General features: G+C 47.2%; 1 protein-coding gene across 2 annotated transcripts in view; it reads right to left on the bottom strand.

Moving 5' to 3' along the window:
* Window positions 1-22,547, bottom strand: part of LOC104671477 (liver carboxylesterase 1-like) — a 29,792-nt gene that overhangs the window by 1,353 nt on the left and 5,892 nt on the right. For both annotated transcript variants that reach the window (XM_010374979.2, XM_010374980.2), the window contains exons 3-12: window positions 22,130-22,274; window positions 19,929-20,062; window positions 16,610-16,763; window positions 14,852-14,959; window positions 14,056-14,160; window positions 11,226-11,264; window positions 7,652-7,792; window positions 5,685-5,765; window positions 5,310-5,457; window positions 1,164-1,295 (exon numbers count right to left, since the gene is read on the bottom strand). In XM_010374979.2, coding sequence (XP_010373281.2) covers window positions 1,164-1,295; window positions 5,310-5,457; window positions 5,685-5,765; window positions 7,652-7,792; window positions 11,226-11,264; window positions 14,056-14,160; window positions 14,852-14,959; window positions 16,610-16,763; window positions 19,929-20,062; window positions 22,130-22,274 — 1,187 coding nt within the window. The remainder of the gene's footprint in view (window positions 1-1,163; window positions 1,296-5,309; window positions 5,458-5,684; window positions 5,766-7,651; window positions 7,793-11,225; window positions 11,265-14,055; window positions 14,161-14,851; window positions 14,960-16,609; window positions 16,764-19,928; window positions 20,063-22,129; window positions 22,275-22,547) is intronic.

The raw sequence follows: 22,547 nt of genomic DNA, 5'->3' as shown, positions 1-22,547 counted from the left end.
CAGCTAAACCAGCACTGGCCTGGAGTTAAGCAAAGTGAAAACAATTACAATGGCTGCAGCTTGGAGACGTGGATGAACAGAACCCTGACCTGCCAGCCTTAACTATGGCTTTGATTGCATAAGAGACTGATTTCAGTAACTTTCTCCAGATAAGAACATCACCAACCATGCACTGGACCTGGCCGGTGTACAGAGTCTGCTCACTTGCTGGGCTTTGTGTCCTGAGAAGACCTTTGGACTTATAGGCCTTAATCGTAATACAATATTAAGTCTCCATTACCAGGTGAACATGGGCCACGTTACATGCATGTTTGTTTAATACACATATGTCAGGGGACTGTCTTCATGAATATCCATTGCTCCCCCTGTAACCTGTTGAACACGTATGTTTAATCAATCCATTTACGTAAAGCTCCTACCCAACCCCACCTCGTTCAATGAACCTGTGTCTGGGCTTGGCCAGAGGTACCTTCCCAGCCTGCGGGATGGCCACCTTGCTGGCTATAAAGCATATCAAAAATAAAGTCTCCTCTCCTATTCCAAATTCATACATCCTATGATTTCTAAATTAACAATTATTAAATATATTAAAATTAAAGGTTTATGAGTTTTTGTTAGAGACAGAAAGACAAACAGACACACATTAGACTTGACTCGGGGTTAACACCAATTCTAACCTCACCCTCACTCATATTTTCAGCGCTCCTGGGGGAGGGAAATTGATTGGTGGTTTCTCAACCTAGAGCAGGGCCCTGCATATGTCCCACCACCTATCTTGTTGATGACACAGCCCAGGATTCTGAGTGTCTGTGGCAGAGGGTACGTGAATACACATCCCCTTCAGGTGTGTTAGAGCAGGAGGAACCTGGTCACATGAATCAACCCTGTCATAGTGAATCCTGCAGGAGATCACCCCACCACCTGTCTTGTTGATGTCACAGAACAGGATTCTGAGTGTCTGTGCAGAGGTCATATGAAGACACATCCCCCCTCACATGTGTTAGAGCGGGAGGAAGCTCAGGGACTACCCAATGGCGTTCAACCCTGTTATAGAGAATCAGGAAACTAAGACCAGGAGAGGAGAAACTTGCTGAAGTTCACCACACCAAGACTGGAACCCAGGTCTCCTAACTCCAAGCTCACGGACAGCAAGGAGACATTACCTTTTAAAAATGGGGCCCCGAGGACGGAGAAGAGCTCATCCCCGTGGTCTCCTATCACCGTCTTAGGTTTCATGTCTGATGAGAAGCTTGGACGATACTGAAACTCATACATGAAGGTGGGTGCTCCAGCATCTGAGAAGACAAGGATTCATGCACAGTTCATGTTACCAGACACACACCTGGATGCTACCAAGGTCTCCAGCTCTGCAGGAAACCTTGGGCTGTCAGCACAGTAGAGAAACAGAGTCATGGGAAAGCTCAGTGACATGCTCTGGGCTGCATGGCTGGCTGAGGTAGAACCGGAATTTGAGCCAGATATTTGTTCAATGAACAAATGTTTAATGAACGAATGTGGAGACCCTGGGTGAATTCATTTAAAATAACTGCCGGTGCAGGGCCACTGACTCAGCCTCATAAACGCCTTTGCCTGCTGGTGCATTCTCTCACAAGACAATCTCTCTACATCTGGTTACACTGGATGTACTTCATTGATAACAGACTCGTACTCATTTACTTGGACATTTCCCAAGTGTTTCCAAGCATTTCAGTGTTTCTCTCACCCATCCTGAGAAGACTGAAGCAAATCCAAGTTTCTTGTCTGAATGTGAGGCTATTTAAATACAAACATACGCAGAGAAGGAACAATCTGCCTCTTGTGTCTCAGGAATCTGCGGCACTCACTGCTTTATATCTCACTGTCCCCATGTGTCTTGCTGCCTGCCCGGCCTGGGAGTGTTAGGGTGTTAAGGCATTAAAGTCCTGGCAGAGAAAAGAAGGGGCTGAGCAAGGGTGACCTTGCCTCTCCCCTGCCCTCTCTCCTTCTGCTCTGCCCTCCTATCCCGCCAACAAAGCTCTCCTGTCCCAGTCCCAAGAAGATGCCAGGTTCACAGGGATTGGCTCACTGGAGCCACACATCGCTGCCCCTTCGGGGCTACCTCATGGGCTACCCGGCCCTGTGCCTCAGCACTTTGCATTTTCCACCTCTTAATTTAAAAATCAGTTTGAAAATCCATTTTAAAAATCGGATTTAAAACTTCAATCGTAACTCTACCACAGAGAACACTTCTTTTTTTTATTTTAGCATATCTCTTTTTTATGTATATAAACTTGGGATGATATTATACATGTTATTTTGTAATATACTACCATCACATTTTAAAAACAATTTTTTTGTAGAGACAGGGTCTCAGTATGTTGCCCAGGTTGATCTTGAAATCCTAGGCTCTCACAATTCTCCCACCTCAGCCTCCCAAAGTGCTGAGAGTATTGGCATGAGCCACCACCTCCAGCCATCATTTCTTAACATTCTTAAATATTCATCCACAAAAGGATTTAACAATGGGAGCTCACGCATCCCTAACCTCATGCTCCACCCGCACATGTCATTTCAATGTGAGAATGAAGAAGAATCTATTCACTCATCTTCGTCAGCCTCCTTCACTGCACCCTCGGCTCAGCAGGAAACGCGCTTGGGAAGATGCCATCCTTCTGTGGCTCTGTAATCCACCTGTTAAATGGCTGCTTCAAGGTCAAGCAAAACTTGCTAAAAGGAGGGTTTGACTTTGCCTCTGCCCCTCGAACATTTTCCAAAGGAATTCAGAGCCAACTATAGAGGAAAGAGCTTTTGTGAATGAGAGAACTCATTATAGGCAGCATGCTGCCCAAAACGTACTTTGTAAAACCTTTTTGGCTAAAGCCATTGCTATTCATACAATTCCTAGAGTCACAACACAAGTCTTGAGAGGAAAGTAGGGCACAGTTGTGCGCAGTGACAAATAGGCACAGTAAGAGAAGCAGAGACAATGAAAGACATGTCATGAAAGACATGCAAATGAAAACAGGGTGATGTGCTTCTTTTTGGTGGGGAAAATTGGCGGCATTAACTTTTAATCTTAGTATCCCAAATGAGAAAGGAAATTAAGAAATCCACATTCTTATGCACTGGAATGCGAATTTGCATTATTTGCCAAGAGTTCTAAAATATTTCTAAGGTCCAGCCTAGTTATTCACTTCTAAAAATAATGCTAGGAAAATTATTAGACATGTGGTTGGAGATTTATAAACATCAGGCTGAGCTCAGTCTTACTGTAGCATCAGAATGTGAGCAGCCAGGCTAAACATCTAACAGAATAGGAATTTTTTTTTTTTTGAGACGGAGTCTTGCTGTGTTGCCCAGGCTGGAGTGCAGTGGCGCGATCTCGGCTCACTGCAAGCCCCGCCTCCCGGGTTCACGCCATTCTCCTGCCTTAGCCTCCGAGTAGCTGGGACTACAGGCGCCCGCCACCTCGCCTGGCTAGTTTTTTGTATTTTTAGTAGAGACAGGGTTTCACCATGTTAGCCAGGATGGTCTTGATCTCCTGACCTCATGATCCACCCGCCTCGGCCTCCCAAAGTGCTGGGATTACAGGCTTGAGCCACCGCGCCCGGCCAGGATAGGAATATTAAAGGCTATTTAATACAGCCATTTCATGCAATAAAGAATGGTTTGATGAGTTTTTACCAACCTTCAGAAAATCCTCACAACATACTGTTCTATGAACAAAAGCAAAATAGAAAATTGATTTTTAAAGTATATAGGACATAAAAATATTTAGAAGAAAGCACAAAAAAATGTATACCACCTGCCTCCAGGTGGGGGAATTAGGAGTGATATCTAGTTTCTTCATGGGTTTCCATATTTTTGAAACTTTCTGCATATTAACTTTATCACATTAACTTCATATTCAGAAGTGTTGTTTTTATCAAAAAGAGTGAGACACGGCAATAAGGGAAAGTTGATAAAATCTGTGTCTTCCTAGAAAAATAAAAACAAACCTGAACTCAAAGTCATGGGAAATCAGATGAAAAACAGAGGCCCAGTATTGCTCAAACCATCAGAAGATGGAGATGGGAACACTATATATAGATCAGACACAGAGCATGGGACAAAGCCAAGTAAGAGTTAGGAGCACATGCCCCTTCCTGTGCAAAGCAGTGTTTGGGCACCTGCTAGATCAGCCTTAGTTACTTTTTATCATGCTTATGAAGTTCTGCATTTAAAAACCCTTCCAGCATGGTTAGAGAGAGGACATTTCCTGGCTTGCAGCCTAGGTGAATGAGAGCTGAAAGAAAAAGAAGAGTCCTGTGAGCCTCCTCTAGTTTGCACCCAGGAGAGGACACTCCTCTCTAGTGAGCCCACGCATCCCTAACCTCACGCCCCACCCACACATCCTTGGGTCAGTGGTAGAAGGTCCTGTATAGACCCTGCCCTGGCCTTGTGCTTGCCCATTACTGCACACACTGAGATAGACAAAAGCCAGTCTCAGGCATTGCCATTCTTCAGACCACCTCCCCCACACCCACCACAGCTCTTCCTTTTGGCCTTCTTGGTCCTCAACAATCCTCTGGATCCCACTCAGTGCTCCCAGTCTTTCCCCGGCTCCAATACTTAACACACTTGCTTGCAGCCGGCTTGGACCTTAAAAACCTTCCACGACTCATCTTTCAATATTTGTCCCACAGCAGCCCTATGTGATAACACCAGGCGTGGAGCCCTTGCAGCAGATGCTGTCAGTGTCTCACCCATATTCCCACTTCCTGGGCATGCCAGCCTGACTTCCACCTCCAGCATCTGTAGCTCCCGGCCTGAGGCCTTTGGTCACAAGAGACTGCTCTGCCCTTGGGTGCAGCAGGTCAAAGTCACAGGCAATAAACAACTCCTTGCAAGAGCCTTCAATGACAAGTGGAAGCTGGTGGATAAATATCCCGGCTCTCTTGCCACTTGCCACTCAGATGGGATGCCCCTGAGCGCTGTATTCTCCGTGTTTCCTTGAGTTTCCCAGCTCCAGTTGTCCACAGTGGATATTCTCTTGGCAATGCATCATGGATTGGATTCCATCTCTTTCCTGTCTCACTTCCCCACCTCCCTGCTGCTGTTACCTGGGATCATCACCTTAAAAAACCATTTGCCTCTGGATTTTTCTTCTCACAGTCTGCTACTGGCACAAAACCAAAATAAGACAGCACCTCACTCCATGCCATATGGAATCAGCCTTTGAGGCCTGACCCTTGGCTGTTTCCATGACTGTCTATGCTGGGAGGCAGGTGAATCAGATACAGAAGCTGGTGGGGTCCAGGTCCCTCCCCTGTTCGACCTCTGGGACTCACCTCTGTGGTGCCGGGCCACAATCACAGATGGGACATCGAACAGCACATCCCCCATTAAGTCCAGGAACAGGTCTTTCTTTTTGACAGGGTCATCTGTTCCTCCTAAGTACTTCTCAGTGGCTTCTGGAATCAGTTCCTTAGGAATGTGCTAAAATAGATCAATAAAGTGACCACCAGAAAGGCCTGCTTCAATGGTGAACCTCGCGAGCCCTGTGCAACTCCCCCCTAGGATGGAAAGTGAAGTGGGGAAGGTGGAAAGATGGGGGAAACCCTGAGGCTCCAGTCTTCATTTTGCCATTTAATTGCTCTATGATTTGGGCAAGTCCTTGTTTTTCTCTGGGTCTCAGCCAATTCCCATGATTCTTAGACTCTTACAACAAGGGGATAGGACTTCCACAAGACTGACATGGCTGTCTTCTGGTCCAGTTTCCCTTCGGAGAGTGGATAGCCCATCAACTGTTAAAAAAAATTAAGCATTTATGAATCATTGGGAATTAATGAGAAGAATCAAACTGACCAACCAACCAAACCAACGCAGACTGAAAGTCCTTTAATTTTGGGGGTTTCTAAGGGCATGAGTTTTTACTGAAATGAACAGAATCAATGAATCAAATGGGCTTATATCCAGAAACTCAAGCATCAAAAAAATTACAAAAAAAAAAAAAAATTGGAGAAGCTGTGGCATTGTTTTGCAGTGTGTGTGTGTGTGTGTGTGTGTGTGTGTGTGTGTGTGTGTGTGTCTCAGGCTGGGATCCCCACAGTGGTCAGTGATATGGAGAGGCAAGGTGTCTGCCAGGCCAGTGTGGAATACAAGGCTCTGGGAAGAGGACGCAGACCTCCCAAGTACTACCACGTGTCACATATGACACTGAAAGCCTTAGATCCTGCCTTCATGGCTTTGGTCTCTGGTAGAACCTCTGAAATCCTTCTGAGGGGCGAACTTCATATCTCTTCTCATAAAACAACTCTGCCCAAACCTCTGCACTCAGAGATCACCAAATTCTAGCATTGCTTCTAGCAGCTTAAGGCTGTGTCCCTAGAATGACCCCAGTATTCTTAACATACATGCCTGGGAAGGCTCAGCCCTGTCAAGACAATTTTCTCTGCTCCAGCCAAAACCTAGAGAGAAGCTGACACACCCCTGAACCCAACTAGAGCAGTTACTCTAGAAGCCTGAAATGATAAACACTTTCTCTGCCCTTTGGGATGTGAATCTACCACCCAATCCTGTTTCCCTGAGGACCTGAGAGCCTTCTCTTTGCAATGCAAGCATTCAGGGAGCTCACTCCTGATCTTCCCAGTGCCTGTAGAAAGAGTAGAGGCTGACTTCAGTGGTTTCTTCCTGCAGTCTAACGCATGGCTTCCTATCCTGATATAAGAGAAGTTTGTTTCTGCCCCAGGTGAGTCAGGATGAAGACATCCAGGTGGTCTAGTCACATGGACCAAGACCCTCTCCACAACCCACAGTGCCTTAGCACGCTCAGCCTTTAAAACAGCACCAGGGGTTAGTTTTGGGGATTTGAGTCCAATCCATACTGGACTCTTCTTTCCCTGTGCAATCATGTTACTGAATAAATTCTGTCCTACTGCTTTAATCATGGTTAGTTTTATGTGTCCTCGACTGGAAGGAGAACACTTTTTTGCTTTTAGAAGTCAATCTTTTTTTTTTTTCATTTTTCCCCCAACTTTTATTTTAGATTTGGGGGCACGTGTGCAGCAGGTTTGTTACATGGGTAAATTATGTCTCTGGAGTTTGCTGTGTGGATTATTTTGTCACCAGGTATTGAGCATAGCACCCAATTAGGTAACTTTTCCATTCTCACCCTCCTCTGTCCGTCATCTCTCAAGTAGACACTGGTATCTACTGTACACTAGAAGTCAATGGTAAATCAAAAGAAGCCACTTTCTTTGGATCTTTTCAATGAGGTGATGAAGACCACGAGTGATTTATGGGGGAACTATGCATACCCAGCGCGAGGTGGGAAGCCAGAAAGCCCCTGACTGCCTCTCTGGACTCCTCAGCTCCTTCCCTGTCCTAGGCCCCCTCAGTTTTCCCATCTGCACAGTTATTTTCTCTACTGGCCCTCCCGTCACAGACCCTTCAGGATTCTTCAATAGGAAGACAATCAGAGAGTCTGGGGAGAGGGGATCCCAGAGCCCTGAAACCCCGGTGACAACTGTCCCCTCCTGGGGAAGGTTTCCATGGAAGTGGTAACTCCTGCTGAAGGGAACAGCTGCCCAGGACTCAGAGTGGTGCTTGGAGATGGAAACACTCCTGGGACCAGAGACAGGAGGGCTGATTTGGGTGGGTGAGTCCCTCCAAAAGGCCTGTGCCTTCTCACCGTTGGAAGAAACCAGCCAAATTCCTTCTTGTTAAATCCAACGATGTAGGGCACAGTGTGGAACTTCCTTTCAGCTTGAAGCTCCTCAGGTGTTTTTGGCAGCACCACTCCATCAATCACGGTGGGCGTGTGGGGGTAACTCTGGGGGAGAGAGCAGCACAGCGCCTGTGATTTTCACCCAAGGTCACACTCATGTCCCCAACTCTGCTTGTTTGAGGGTGAGACCCACACCCCAGACTGGCGTGACCATAGGCCATGGCTACACACACTCAGGGTCCTAACTAAGGAGGGTAGGTGTGTGGCTCAAGGGTAGAACTTCAGGCAGAGGCTGACACTGGTCAGATGATGAGGAGAGGAAGAAATCTTCACTCAGATTGAAATACATGTATTATCTATATAAAATTACATGTCTATGTATTTCAATTTGAAGCGCATGCATTTCCCTCTCTCTGTCCATAGTTGATTTTCAGTAGTCCCGGCAGTTGCTTCTGATAAAACTCCCATGAGTGCTGAATTAGAGAATAAAGAGTCATCACTCAAAGGGGAAATACTGGGTTAGATTCTTGCAAACCTCTGGTCACAATATTTTCATCAACCTTCTTTTACGTGTGGTTTTCTGTTGAAAGACACTTTATATATGTCTCACAAAGAGTGAATTATAAGTAGGATTATTTTTAATAAAACACCAGCTGGAAAGCGCTTCCCATTTTTGTGACCCTGGGTAATATGACTTCAAATTTCCTTAGTTTTCTACTTCACAACAGTGCTGTCCACCCTGCTTTTTAAAAATTCCTTCATCATCTCGTGAATCTCCCAATGTAGTTGCTTTTCCATCTTTCCACATCTCCATCACACACAGTAGGTGTTACTTTAGCACTTCCCATCACAGCCTCACGTATGAACTGGCCAATTTCCTCCTTCTTTTCCTGGACGTGCAGTTTTGCGGATTTTTCAACACTGAATGCACGGCCAGCAGTACTACCGAAGCTTGTCTCACACAGGGGCCTTCCCTGTAAGGCACAGCACAGCCTGCTTAGCTCAGGAACGCCAGACAGCAGCGCTACTCTTGGGGGCTACTCTTAGCAGTGACATCACCACAAAAAGCACAAAAATGCAGAACACAAGGCACTAAATAGACCGTGAAGAGGATACTTGTTAGCATAAGAGATGAAACAGGAAGACAAAGGTTGCCTTGCCAGATCTCAGATGGAATGTGCCCATCATTCAGATCCAGTTTCCTCTGCTCTGTGCCTGCCTGTGTGTGACCATGAGAGTGCCACCAGTATCGATTTGGGGGTTACAAGGAAATTTTAGTAAGCAGGTGAATTTATAAACGCAGAATCCGTGATTAATGAGGAGAGATTGTGCTATCTATCTGTATTTAAACAAGAGCTGTTGTTGATCCATGGGTGGCTTTGAAGAGGTACTGAACCCTCATGACTCAAGGAGCCTAAACTAGGATGTGATGCCCTATTAGAGAGAAAATCATGAATAAAAGAATCAGTGATGAACTCACAGTATATTGATCCATATCCCAATTTTAGGTTTTACCTTTGATAAATAATTTATATATGGTCACAGATTAGAGAGAGCCTGACTCATGTGTTGCCACCAGGGCAGCTGGTTCTGGGTACAGTTATATTTTTATATTTCATGTTTAGTCACAGTGGTGTTAAAAACGGAGCATGGACATTGAAAGCGGATTAACACCATCTGAAGCCTGGCTCTGCTACTTACTGGCTGAGTTTCACCTGTGTGGGCCCCAGTTTTCTCATCTAAGAGATGAGTTATTGTGAGGATTAAATGGCTGAACACATGTAAAATACTTAGCACAGCACCTGGTGTCTGGAAGGGCTGAATGAATGTTAAGCAGGGTTGCTGCAGGTCCCTCTCAGAGATATCAGTCCTCTGTGCCATCTTCCCAGTTCCATGCCACATGGGCTGTATTTCCCTCCTGGATATCAGATGGAACTGGACAATTCCTAGTCTTTGAGAACCTATGGCTTCTGGGACCTTTGGTCTGCTCTACAAAAATCAATGAATAATGAGCTAGTTCGGGTTGCCTGGGGGAGATGTTCTGTAAAGTGAACCAGACCCAGCTGGACAAGGTGCAGACCCTAACCCAATATGGCTGACAATATAGAACAGGATTGGGGTGCAAGTCTGGGTGCCTTGAGAGGCTGTGCAGTTCAGGCAGGGCTGCCATGGGAGGCCAGCAAGAGCAGCCCCTCTGAAAAGAAGATGCAAGACTGGCTACATGGAGGAGGTGCTGCCCGCCTGCGGTGGACTCTGGGCATTGAATGATATTGACAGGTGAGGAAACGAGTGAGAATTTCTAAACAGTGGGACCTGCATGAGCAAAAGAATACAGGTGTCTCTGTGCAGGGTCAATTCCAGAAATATCCAAGAGTTCTGGGCTTGGAGGGATGCCGTGGGCTAGGGTCTAGAGGGACGGACAGGTGCAGAGCCTACCTTCTGCACAGTCTGGCACATAGTGCGCATGCAGGTGTGTTTTGAAGGACTAACTCCATGGAGGGAAGGGGATTTGTCTCATAAGGAAGGTCAGGCTTTTAAGAAGTGGGGGTGATGTGCTCTATCTTTGTTAAGGAAGGCCAGTCTGGCTGCACCATGAGACATTGAAATGGGGGGGGATGTGAAGTACAAGAGGATAAAAGTTGAGGAGAGAAACAGGATTGCCCCATTTGGGTGGTGGCCAAGTGGGAAGACTGCCATCAGCAACAATGACAAGTGATTGTTGTCCACTCAGAGTTTACAAGAGACTGCCCTGTGTGGGCATGACCCTGGTTGTGTCAGAAAACTCAGGGCATCCTCCACTCCTCTCCCTTTCTTACCCCTTACATCCTGTCCATCAGCGAATCCTATCAGCTATTCCTTCAAAGATATCCAGACTCCAACCACTCCTCCCATCCCCACTACTACAGCCCTAAGCAGCCAGGAGTCCTTGCCTGGATTATGGCAATGCAGTGGCTGCCCAGCTGGTCAGATGCATCCACTCTGCCCCTTTCCTGTAGTCTATTTGAACACCAGGGGCAGAGACCTTTGTGAAATCTAATATCAAGTGACTCATCTGTTCAAAACCTCCAAAGACTTCCCATCTTGCTCTGAATCCAAATTCAACTACTTTAAATGATCCCTCTCCCACGTCCCATTACCTCTTTACCCTCAAGCCAGTCTGTCTGCACACTTGGTTCTCTCCAGCCAGACCTGCCACTTCTGTCAGGGTCTTTGCAGTGGCTCTTCCCTCTGCCTGAAAAAGGCTTCTCCAGGTTTCCCGACAGCTGGCTTCCTGCCTCCTCCAGAGCTTGGCTCAAATGCCACCTTCTCATTGAGCCATTCCCGGATCCTGCTACTTAAATGGAAACCACCTGCACTAGGCCTGCTACTAGTCTTCTTGGCTGTGTTACCCAGGTGGGTCACTGCCCCTCTCTGGGCCTCATTATCAATCACACAGGAGTTATTATAATTACCCAAGAGAGGATTCTTTCACTCAGTTAATTGGAGCTTAAAGGTGCTAAGACTCAAAACCTGTAATCAAGAAACAAAAGGTCTTTACCTTTCGGGGGTCTCCATGTAAGTCCAGAGTCAAGAAATTCTGTGAAGACCAAGACAGAGGATGTGGGTTAGAGGCTTCCCAGGAGAACACTGAGTGGGGTGGGTGGGGCAACAGAGGTGTCAGGTTCTCCCTCTTGGTGCTGAGTTGGCTGGGCCCAGAGGAAGTGGGCAGGACTCTGGCTCTGCTGGGCCTGAGCACAGGGTGAAGGCGTAAAACGGAGGGATGGGCACCAGCATGGGAAGGATGGGCGGGCCGGGGACTCTGAGCCGGGGTTGCTGGAGCTCTGGATAGGACACCTGCTTTTGGAGTCTGACCTGTCCACCATCCCTCTCCCCTTTCTGTTCCCCAGGGAAGAACACCCCCATTCTTTTTCAGGAAACTCTTTCTTCCCCTATCGCTCCATGAATTCAGGTATCTATAAGATACCTGGGGTGCTCCATCTCCCTGATCGTGGATACTAGTGCACGGATAGGCATATACCCATAACAGTCCAATGAAGTTTACCACAGAACTTTTGTAGGAATTGTTTGGAAAAAGGGTTTCTAAGTAGATAAGATATAACTCTAGAGCACTGTTGTCTTTAACCTTCCCAGGAGACATATCTGCCTAAGAGTGAAGCCAACACAGAGTTGTGCAAAGAAGAAGGATAGAGAATGGTAGATTCTCAATAACATCCTATAGGCATCTGGATCCAGCAATGCCTGAAGCTCTCAACTCCTGAGTTTTTCAGTTAACATGAGATGCTATTCCAACACATTCCTTTTTCCATTCACGGCACCTTGGGGGAGTTTTCTTATCTCCCATTACACAGCTCTGACTCATACAACCCACTGAAACTCACCCTACCCCATGCTTCTCTTTGGTGTGTGTTCATGAAGATTGTAGTCATTGTAGCATTGCACTGTAGCTCACATGTCTGACCTGTTCACAGGAAGTAACCAGTGCAGGTCTCTCCATTAAGGATTGTAGTCCCACTAGCTAGGACAGAGAGAGAGAGAGAGAGAGAGAGAGAGAGAGAGAGAGTGTGTGTGTGTGTGTGTGTGTCTGTGTGTTTCTGTGTGTTTCTCTGTGTCTGTGTCCAGTGTGTGTACTGGAGGCAGTGGGTAATCATGGAGGCACTTCCACAAGATCTCAGAAAATCTCAGAAGGATGTCCCAGAATCTTAGGGCTGGATTTTCCCAAAGTTACCAACTTTTTCCTTTTAGGCTGAGTCATCTAATGCCACATGCAGAATTGCTGGAATATTTGCCTCCTTCCAGGCATTAGAAAACAGGTGTGCTTTAATTCCTTGGACACTTTGATCATTTAGAGCCTGAACCAAGACTTAAGCTCCAAGACCACATTGGACTCAACCTATGGAAACACAAGCAGAGTCCAGTGGTAGAGACTGGCCCTGAGACCCAGGAGTAGCCTCAGGTCCAAGGAGAGAGACCAGGGATCAGGCTACTCCTGAGCTTGGAATTCACACCCTTCCCCTCAAAGGGAATAGTTCCTAATGGCCCTGGGTGCTGTGTCGTCTGGGTGTTTGTCCTGCTGGGCTTCCCTGTGATGAGAGACTGCCACGGTCATCCATGAATCCTAAAGATCCCCAAGTCCTGATATGTGAGAACAGCAGGAACGGCAGAAGATATTCTAGACCTGCAGGTGTGGGTTCTGGGTCCCACAGTGTTGCCTCTGACTTACTGGAACCGTGACATGAGCCAATTACAAAATTCATCTGTCTTTGTTACCTCTTTTAAAATGGGCACAATGATCTCAAAGCTGAATTCCTCAAGAAAGATAAGGTGGAATTAGGGTTAAGGGCATGAATTCCCAAATTCCACTGTCTGGTCTCAAACCTGGCTCCTCCACCTTCCCTGTGAAGCATCCCTTATGACTATAAAGAATGCTTCACCTCTGTGCTGCCACCATACTCAACCTGCGAAGTATACGAATGTGTTTCTCTTTGGATAGTTCCCTGTGAGCGGGAAGTATGTCCCCTTCATGTCTGTTTCACTACCACTAACACCCACCCCTACATACTTATCATGGATGGATGGGTGGATAAATGGTGGAATGGATGGATTCTCCAATATATGAGGTACAGTTGAATTGGATGGATACATGAATAGATAGGTTTAAACTAACAGGTAGGTGACAACTGGATTGTTGGTTTTGGAGGAATGGATGATAGAGTTAAGATATATGGTGGCTGGATGATGCATGAATGGTGGATAGATTGAAAATAGATAAATAAAAAGTTGTGAAGAAGTTGATGTTAGATTAATAAAAAGATATCAGTGAATTGGATGAATTAGTGAACAGATAGATTCATAAGAAGATCATAGTGAATGGATTCATGATTGAGTGGGTGGATGACTATCCTAGAATGACAACTGAGTCAGAGTCTCCGAAAATCTAGAAAACTGGACCACTACCAGGTCTAATACAGAGAGTTTTTAAGTCAACGAAGATAAATTGTGACAGCTTTCTGAAAATCTTTGAGCTTAATATCTCCATTCCCCAAATTCAGGATGATGGTGTCCCCTGGGAATATGTACTGTTTAGTTTCTCAAAAATACATCTGAAAACAAGAATGGCAAAATATTAAATTTTGGTCAAATATCAAATTTGGTCAATTTTTTATCATGTTGTTTTTGGACTTTTTTTTTTTTTTAACATTTGTGCCATTTTTCAATAAAAAAGAACAAATTAGATTCCCCATTCAGATACTGAGACTCCTGAGACTTGAAAAATTGTCCCAGGTAACTGTCCCAGGGCAAGAGGACAGCTGAAATGAAGTCTGGGACCAAGTTTACAGGATTTGGGCTACAGGAGCAGGCAACTTAACCATTTTCAATGTCGTCTCCAAGAGCTCCTCTTCCGTCTTCTGTCGCAGACAGTGAACCATGACAGCTGAGCTGGTGGTTTGACACCCAGCAGTGTTAGCAATTTTCTGCAAAAATCACAGGCAACAAGGGAGTTCAAGAGTGAAGTCCCTTCCCCCCATCAGTATGGAAAAACGTGTTCTATCCCAATCCGGACTTGTACAAGTGGCTGGGGTAGCAGAAGAAACTACATAGGGCCATGTAGTGTCCATGTCCCCTCCACATGGACATCTGGCTTTGAGCCAAAATGACCTCTGCACACCTGTTGTTTTTGCCTTCACTTATTCACCTAGTTTTGTTGTGTGAACAAATGAATCAATGAGTGAATTCCCCAGGAAGCAACCCTGGTTATCAGGCGCTCAGTGTGGAACCGCTCCAGGCCGACAGCCCACAAGTGGGTCTACAGAACTCAGACCCTGAGAGACACAAGACACCATCACTGCCCAACATGGTACCAGGCCCTGGCACACAGGAGGAGTGAAGACACAGACAGGGCACTGTACTGGCTGTCCAGGCCCATAAGCTGGAGTCTCAGCTCTGCCCTGATCACCTGCTGCCCTTGGAAAATCCCTTCCAAGCCCTGCATCCATTTGCCCGGCTCTGAAACTGAGAGGTTGGGTGTCTCCTTGCCCTTCCTGCTCAGCCACTGGGGCTTCAGTGGTTCTAGGAGAACATCAGCTAGAACCTATGGCAAGAGCGACCCCTGAGGATTCAGGAGCATAGAACCAAGGGGGTGGGGGCGTCCACCGGGGAACTTACCTCAGCCAGGGGCTTGATGTCACCCTCCTCCAACAGAGCAGGAGTGAGGGCCACACCACTCTCAGAAATGGCCCGGTGGAAGAGATTCTTCGACAATGGAGAGAAAATCTGGGAGCAGAATGGAGGGGAGGAGAGTTCATGTTCAGGGGTGGGGTCAGTTACTCACTTGCTCTTCCGGACTACATCCACCTCAGCTCTGCCCTGGCCCCACCCCAGTTCTGCCCTGACCCATTCCCCTCAGATCCTGGGGGTCACTGGACACGGTGTCTCCTCCACTCACTTGGCCTGCTTGCCAGACTCACCTCCCACCCAAGAGAACCTCCCACCCAAGAGGACCTAAGTGGGATCAGGACAGGGCACAGGGCAGGGACATGACAGGAGGTGTGTGGCAGCTGAGCCTAACCAACAAAGGTATTGGAAAGGCAGCTTAGCATCTCCTAACCACAACTTCTGATTCAGCACCTCCATTACTCAGAGCTTATCCTATAAAATGATCCTGGAGGCACACAAAGATTTCTAAGGATGCCTCTGCTGTTTACAATGGTACACACTAGACATAACCCAAGGGTCCAATATTATGAGATTGGGCAAATAAATGGTTTTTCATTCTTATCGTGGAATACTGTACAACTGTAAAATACATTATTAAGGGACAACATTTAATATTTAGTAAATTGTGTTGTATTATAATATTCAGGACAGTATTTTCATGAATAAAAAAGACAAAGATTGATAATAGATGATAGACCTATTGATCGGTAGATTGATGGATAGATGGATGGACAGATAGATATAAAGTCATGGAAAAGAAGACTAGAAAAATCCATGTCAAACTGAGCACGGTGACTATCCCTGGGTTATGGGATTGTAGATGGCTTTTGTCTTTCTCGGGCTTATCTGTATTTTTCCTTTTTCTCTACTTTAAAAAGTATAAAAATGTTTTCCTCTGTGTTTTCAACTACAAAGCCAACACAGGAGTGAAGACTCCAGCAGTGGGCTGACCCTCTGCCCACCTTGTGGCAGGCGGAAGGCTTCCTACGGCTCCCGGTACTTCTCATCTGGTTTTTCACCCCAGCTCCCCCAGTTTCTCCCGCACCCAATCCCCCACTCCAGCAGGACCCCTCACACCCACAGGTCGCGTCTGTGTCCCACAACCCCTGCCCCATCCCTCCCTATCCCCGGCTCCATACCTCCTTCCTCTAGCCCGCCTGCCCTAGCTCACCTGGTCTCTCAGTGGCAGAGAGTGTTGCCTCCTCCCTAGGCATTAACCAGTCGTCAGACCACCACAGAGGAATCCCCAGCCTGCTCAGTGTCCATGTCCCCTCCACATGTAGATCTGGCTTTGAGCCAAACAATACCTCTGCCCACCTCTTGTCTTTGCCTGTCCTTACTCATAATTTATGCCTATCCCTACTTCCCAAGAGAAGGGAAGTGAATCCTCATGTTAAAATGAGTGAGAGAGAGAGAGAGACAGAGAGAGAGAGAGCTCAACCAAGCTAGAAGAGGGGAATGCCACCATTGCAGGCTGCAACTGGAGATACATAGGGCCCTGGGACATTAAGCTCAGCTCAGATTCCTGGGGGCCAAGGAAAGCTTGGTTTTTAGCTTTCCACCACCTGATGCTGGACAGTGAGTAGGGTTGGTCCTGAATCCAGGTATTGTAAGCAGAGGTGTGCATAGCTGGATTGACAGGTGTCTAAGAGGTCTCATCAGCATCACATCCAGTGTGGGGTTGGGCCTGGTGCCAGGAGCACTCACAAGAACAGAGACACTTTCTCCTCCCGCTGACTCTCCAAAGATGGTCACAGAGCCTGGGTTCCCTCCAAAGCTGGCAATGTTGTCCTGGACCCAGCGCAGGGCAGCCAGCTGGTCCAGGTGACCCCAGTTCCCTCGGCTGTGTTCATCCCCTGTGCTGTGAAGAAGAGAACAGATTGAGGGTGGGGAGCAGAGATGTCATGGCAGGACTAGAGATGGGGCTGGGGGCTCTCAACGAGCCCCAAGGCGGGTGAATCATGATGTCAGGAGATCGAGACCATCCTGGTTAACATGGTGAAACCCCATCTTTACTAAAAATACAAAACACTAGCTGGATGTGGTGGTGGGCACCTGTAGTCCCAGCCACTCGGGAGGCTGAGGCAAGAAAATGGCGTGTACCTGGGAGGTGGAGTTTGCAGTGAGCCGAGATAGCACCACTGCACTCCAGCCTGGGCGACAGAGCAGGACTCCATCTCAAAAAAAAAAAAAAAAAAAAAAAGAAAAAAGAAAAAATAGAAAAGAATCAGGCTGGGCTTCATCCCACAAATGGGTATATACCCAAAGGATTATAAATCACGCTGCTGTAAAGACACATGCACACGTATGTTTATTGCGGTGCTATTCACAATAGCTAGACTTGGAAACAACCCAAATGTCCACCAATGATAGACTCTGGATTAAGAAAATGTGGCACATATACACCATGGAATACTATGCCGCCATAAAAAGCTATGAGTTCATGTCCTTTGTAGGGACATGGATGAAGCTGGAAACCATCATTCCGAGCCATCTATTGCAAGGACAGAAAACCAAACACCGCATGTTCTCACTCATAGGTGGGAACTGAACAATGAGAACAATGAGCTGAGAACACTTGGACACAGGGTAGAGAACATCACACACCAGGGCCTGTTGTGGGGTGGGGTGTGGGGAGGGATAGCATTAGGAGATATACCTAATGTAAATGACGAGTTAACGGGTGCAGCACACCAACACGGCATATGTATACATACGTAACAAACCTGCACATTGTGCACATGTACCCTAGAACTTAAAGTATAATAAAAATAAAATAAATAAATAAATCATAAATTAAATAAATAAATAAAAATAATAAATTTTATTAAATTAAATAAATAAAAAATAAAATAAATCAAATAAATAAATAAAAATAATAAAAAAATAAAAAAGGAATAAGGCTGGGCTTCAGCATCTCTGAGACCCTGCCTTGCCTTGCTACAGTGGTGATGTATGGTTCTACATTCACTCAACTGGCAACTATTTACTGAGCATCTACTGTATGTTTGACACTATCCTATGAGCTAGAGCACATCTGAGAGCAAAAAGGGTAAAACCTGTGATGACACAGGGCTCCCACTACAGATCACAAGCAGATAAACAGATCTATAGAGAGAATACAATGATCTTCGGTAGTCAAAGTGCATTAAGGTAAATACAATGGAGTAAGGAAAAAAACAGGGGTGGGACAGGGAGTGCCATTTCAGATCGCAATCAGGGAAGGCCTTCTGGAGGCAGTGGCATTTGAGGTTTTGGAGGCAAAGACCTTCAAAAAACAAGCACAACAAGCACATGAGCCTTGCAAATATCCAAAGAAAGGAATTCCAGGTAGAAGAAAAAGCAAGGGCAAAGGCCCTGGGGCCCAGTAAAGGAAAGTGTAAGTCAGGAGGTGCAGCTAGAGAGAGCCCTGGGGCCCTGATAAGAACTTCGGCTATTGGCTATTATCGTAAGGAACATGGGAAGCCCCTGCAGTGTTTTGTGCAGAGGCATTGCATGATTCAACACACATGCTAAGTGATCACTCTTGGTACTGTGCGACTCAGCCTCAGGGTAAAAGTGGCAGGTATCTGAAAGTAAGTGTTAGGATCATAATCAAGGTGAGAGACAGAAAGCTTTGGCTGGGGTAGGAGCCAGGGAGAAGGTGCGAAGTAGTGGATTCTGAAGGTGGAGCCAAAAGAGTTATGAGAAAATAGAGAGTCCAGACTGCCCACAGGGCCTTCTCCTGAGCCCCCAGGAGGATGGGGCAGCAGCAGCTGAGTGGAGGCGTGGTGGGAGGAGCAGTGGGAGTCAAGGATTCAGCTTGTTCCTCCTTCCGGCACCTTTAGACAGCCAGGGGTGGGGAGAAGACAGTAAGTGATGCCTGTGGGTTTCAAAGGTGAGATGGGCTGGAAATGGGGGCTCTGGGCTGCTCCCTGGGATCACTGGAAATTAGTAGGGAGGGAGAGGGAGACAAGAGAGGCCTGTGGACAGGGAGGAGGAGGGGCCAGGAAAGGGACTGGGAAGGAAGCATGTCACAGAGGCTGAGCGGCCATTGGCTGCTGCTGTGAAGTTGGGTGGAGAGTAGGGGGAGGTCATCGGTGACCGCGAGGAGACCAGCTGGGTGGCGTATCCAGGAAGAAACCTGACTGGCATGGGTGGAGGAAACATACGGAGAAGAGGAAGTGGAGACAGATCATGAAGCAGCTTTATTATAATGGGGAGCAGAGACACAGCCTGTGGCTGAAAGGGATGAAGGTGATACAGCCAAGACTGACCTGGGATGCCTAGCTGACGGTAGACCAGAACCCATCCTCCATCTCCCTAGGCCTCTTCATCAGTGAGGAGAATTCTTCCCACAGCCCTTCCAGCACTCACTCGAGATTGGGGTGCTGGGATGGTAACACTTAGAAAAGGTTCATAGTGGTTGCACCTTGAAGGAGACCTGACTCCTGTCCCCATGGAGACCTGATGGAGAAGACTCAATCTCAATCCTTTCTTCCTGCACTTGCCAGATTTCAAGCAGAAAATGGGGTGAGTGGGCCCCAACACTCCTCCAGGAAGGGGTCAGATGCTCCCACACCCCACCATCTGCAGCCCTCATTTCTTCACCCACAACATGCCCTGAACTCCCTCTGTGACTCTGCCCCTTCCCTCCTTACCATGAGAAGTCAGATGTGTCAACCTTCAAGAGCTGGGCTGCCTCCTAAGTGTCATGACAGAGAAATTCAATGTGCTGGAGAAACATAGGTGAAGAAGAGATGAGTCTTTCAGTGGAGGTAACTGGGGGCTGGGTCTTGCAGGATGATGAGCAGTTCCTCAGGTACTTAGCATTCCAGGCAGAGGAACAGCACATGCAAAAGCTCAGAGGCAAGTGGATGAGTGTGGCTGGGGAGTGAGAGGGTAGGTAGTGTCCAATTATGATGAGGTTTGTATGCTACAATGAGGAATCTAGCTAAGGTCTCCTGAGGGTTGACATGACCAGAGTTGGGTCCTAGCAGCCTTATGTTGGGGGCCAAAGTGCAGTGAGGAGAGTCTAACTTCCTACCTGAAGAATCCCCAGATGCCCAGACGGTACTGAATGGTCACCACCACCACGTTTTCATGGGCAGCGAGGACCTGCCCATCATAGGTTGATGCCGCACCCACCATCAGCCCCCCTCCGTGGATCCACACCATCACCTGGGCAGGGAGGAAGCAACATACCGGTTACAAGACACAGAGCCAGGGAGCACTCAGAGGGTGTTTTGTTTGGTGACCTACCTGTGGGTCACAACTAAAGGAGGATGTTACCCAAAGTTCACCAGCGCCCAGCAAGGTTGCAAAAGCCAGTCTCTCTCCAAAATTCTCCCAACCGGGGCCCGAGCCACCACCCCACTGCGCATACCCTGGCTGCCCCTTTCTTTCTACCCAGCCTCCAATGCCTCCTCCTCCCAAGGCTCTTCATGATGAGAACATCATCATAGGCTAGCAAAGGCTAAGGATGTTGTGTTCTCCCCCTCACTCCCATCACCCTCAAGCCTGGACTGTTCGTGCACTCAGCGTACCCATGGGGCAGCCCTCGTATCTCAGCTTCATCTCAATTTACTCTCTCATAATGAAGTAAACTTCTCTGTGCATGAATGACTGTCTCAAGAAGCACACATACCTGTGATGGTGTCTCTTCCTTAAATGCCTCCTCTATGACTCTGCATCTCCAAATCCTATCCATCCTGCACAGCGCAGCCTAAAACCCACCCGCTTCAGGATGCCTTCAATCAATGGACTAATGCTGTCTGAGAACTTACTATGTGCCAGGAACTCTGCTAATACCCGAGATGAGAGTAGGTACAATTCCTAATGGAAGGTTCTTGCATTTTAAAAGTCCACATAGTGGGGAAGTAGTGAGAGTGACTAAAATAATAATATTGTAATAATATTGTTCATGAAATATAAAAGAACTCATAATATAAACTATGTACTAAGTGCTGTTCTAAGCACGTGTAGTTCTAGAACCTGTGGCCATTCCTGGAGGTTCTCCTGCCTCCAGGTTCCCAGAGTTCCTGTTTCTCCCACACATCTAATCCCTGCCTGCTTCCTGGGGAGGGACTGAATGTGCATTCATCTGTGTGTGAAGGCTGAGCCCGAGGGCTGGCCTGCAATAATATGCTGAAGAGAGGATATGTCTCTACAGCCCAGATGGCAAGATCTTCGAAGGCAGGGGCTGCATGGAGTGGGCTCTTGTTCCCCCTTTCCCTGAAGCCCCAGGTCTAACTGTGTATATGGGGAACTGAGTACAAAATAGAAGAATGAATGAATGAATGAATGAATGAATGAATGAATGAATGAGTAAAACTTTCTCCCACTTCCTGTGTCTTACAAAGCACATGTAGGGCCAACTTCTAGTCACACATTCACAGACCTGCTCCCCTACTCCTGGGCACCATGCCAGAGTGCCCCTGGGAGACTGGCTGGATGTGACACTCCTTCCTCTTCCACCCTGGGGTGGCCTTCTTTGCCAGGAGACCCTCCCTACCCTGCAGCTGGCAGCCTGCCCCATCTCCAGCCCTTCGTTTATTTGGGAAATGCTGACACATTGGGTCATCAGCCTTTATCAAGACAATTACGGAGGGAAATTAGGTACAAAAAAATCCCAGATATTTGGCCAAAGGCAAAAGAAAGAGCTTCTGGTATTGTCCCAGGCTCCGCCCCCAACATCTGTACCCAGACAGTGAAAGTTACACCAGATGAACGTGGGTGTACTGGAGAAAGGCCACATAAAATCTCAATGCTCTACTCTGTGTCCAAAGCACTGGTTTGAAGATCAGAAGACTTGAGCCAAAACTACCCTACTGCGTGACCTCCCCTTCCCTGTCTGGGCCTCAGTTTCTCTATCTGAAAAGAAAGAGTTGAAGTGTTGGCTTTTCTCTAAGTTCCTTCCACCGCTAACATTATTGAAAATCATGTCTTAACCACTCTGGGTGCCAGCTTTTTAATCTAATAACTAAAAGTAATCATTTACATCCTTCTATTAGCATGAGGGAACTTGGAACAATTAAGATGTTCATAAAGATGCACAGCAAACTCCCCCAGAGTTCCTGTGTCACGAGGGGAAACTGAGGTGTGGAAAACCTGTGTTACCTGTGGAGGCCCTGAGGTCCTGGCCTGTGCAGCCCCCTCCCTAAGCTGCCTTCATCCCCTTCCGATCTACACTAGAAGATCCGGGGTACTGGAACTGACAGGCCTTTACCAGGGGATCCCACGGCTTACCGGAAGCCTGTTTTTCTTGGTCAAGTCAGCAGGAGTGTAAATATTGAGGTAAAGACAGTCTTTGGAAACCTTGAGAGAAATGTTCTCCTTTCTGTTAGTCAATAGGTCTGAGAGAAACTTCCCCGCCTTGGGATCTTGGGTGCACCTGGGGACGGGGAAAGAAGAATCCCTGAAGTTCAGCCAGATATAAGCCAGGTGTCTTCTTTGGCAGGGCCTTGGACTGGGAGGTTTAAGCTTGAAAATGGACTTGATATTTACAGACTCACGACATTGTAGTGGGTAGGCGGCTATCAGGGGCTTCAGGTGGGGGCACTGGGACTCACTAAGGTCTCCTAAGATCAAGCAAAGTGAGAAGGGTTTCACACCTCTTTTCTTCCCAGAACTTTGGAACTCCCAGTGTTGAGGAGGGGAGACAACA

The sequence above is a fragment of the Rhinopithecus roxellana genome, chromosome 20, assembly GCF_007565055.1.
Source record: "Rhinopithecus roxellana isolate Shanxi Qingling chromosome 20, ASM756505v1, whole genome shotgun sequence".
Taxonomy (NCBI): domain Eukaryota; kingdom Metazoa; phylum Chordata; class Mammalia; order Primates; family Cercopithecidae; genus Rhinopithecus; species Rhinopithecus roxellana.
Note: the sequence above shows the minus strand (reverse complement) of the source record. Positions and strands in the feature narration are given on the sequence as shown.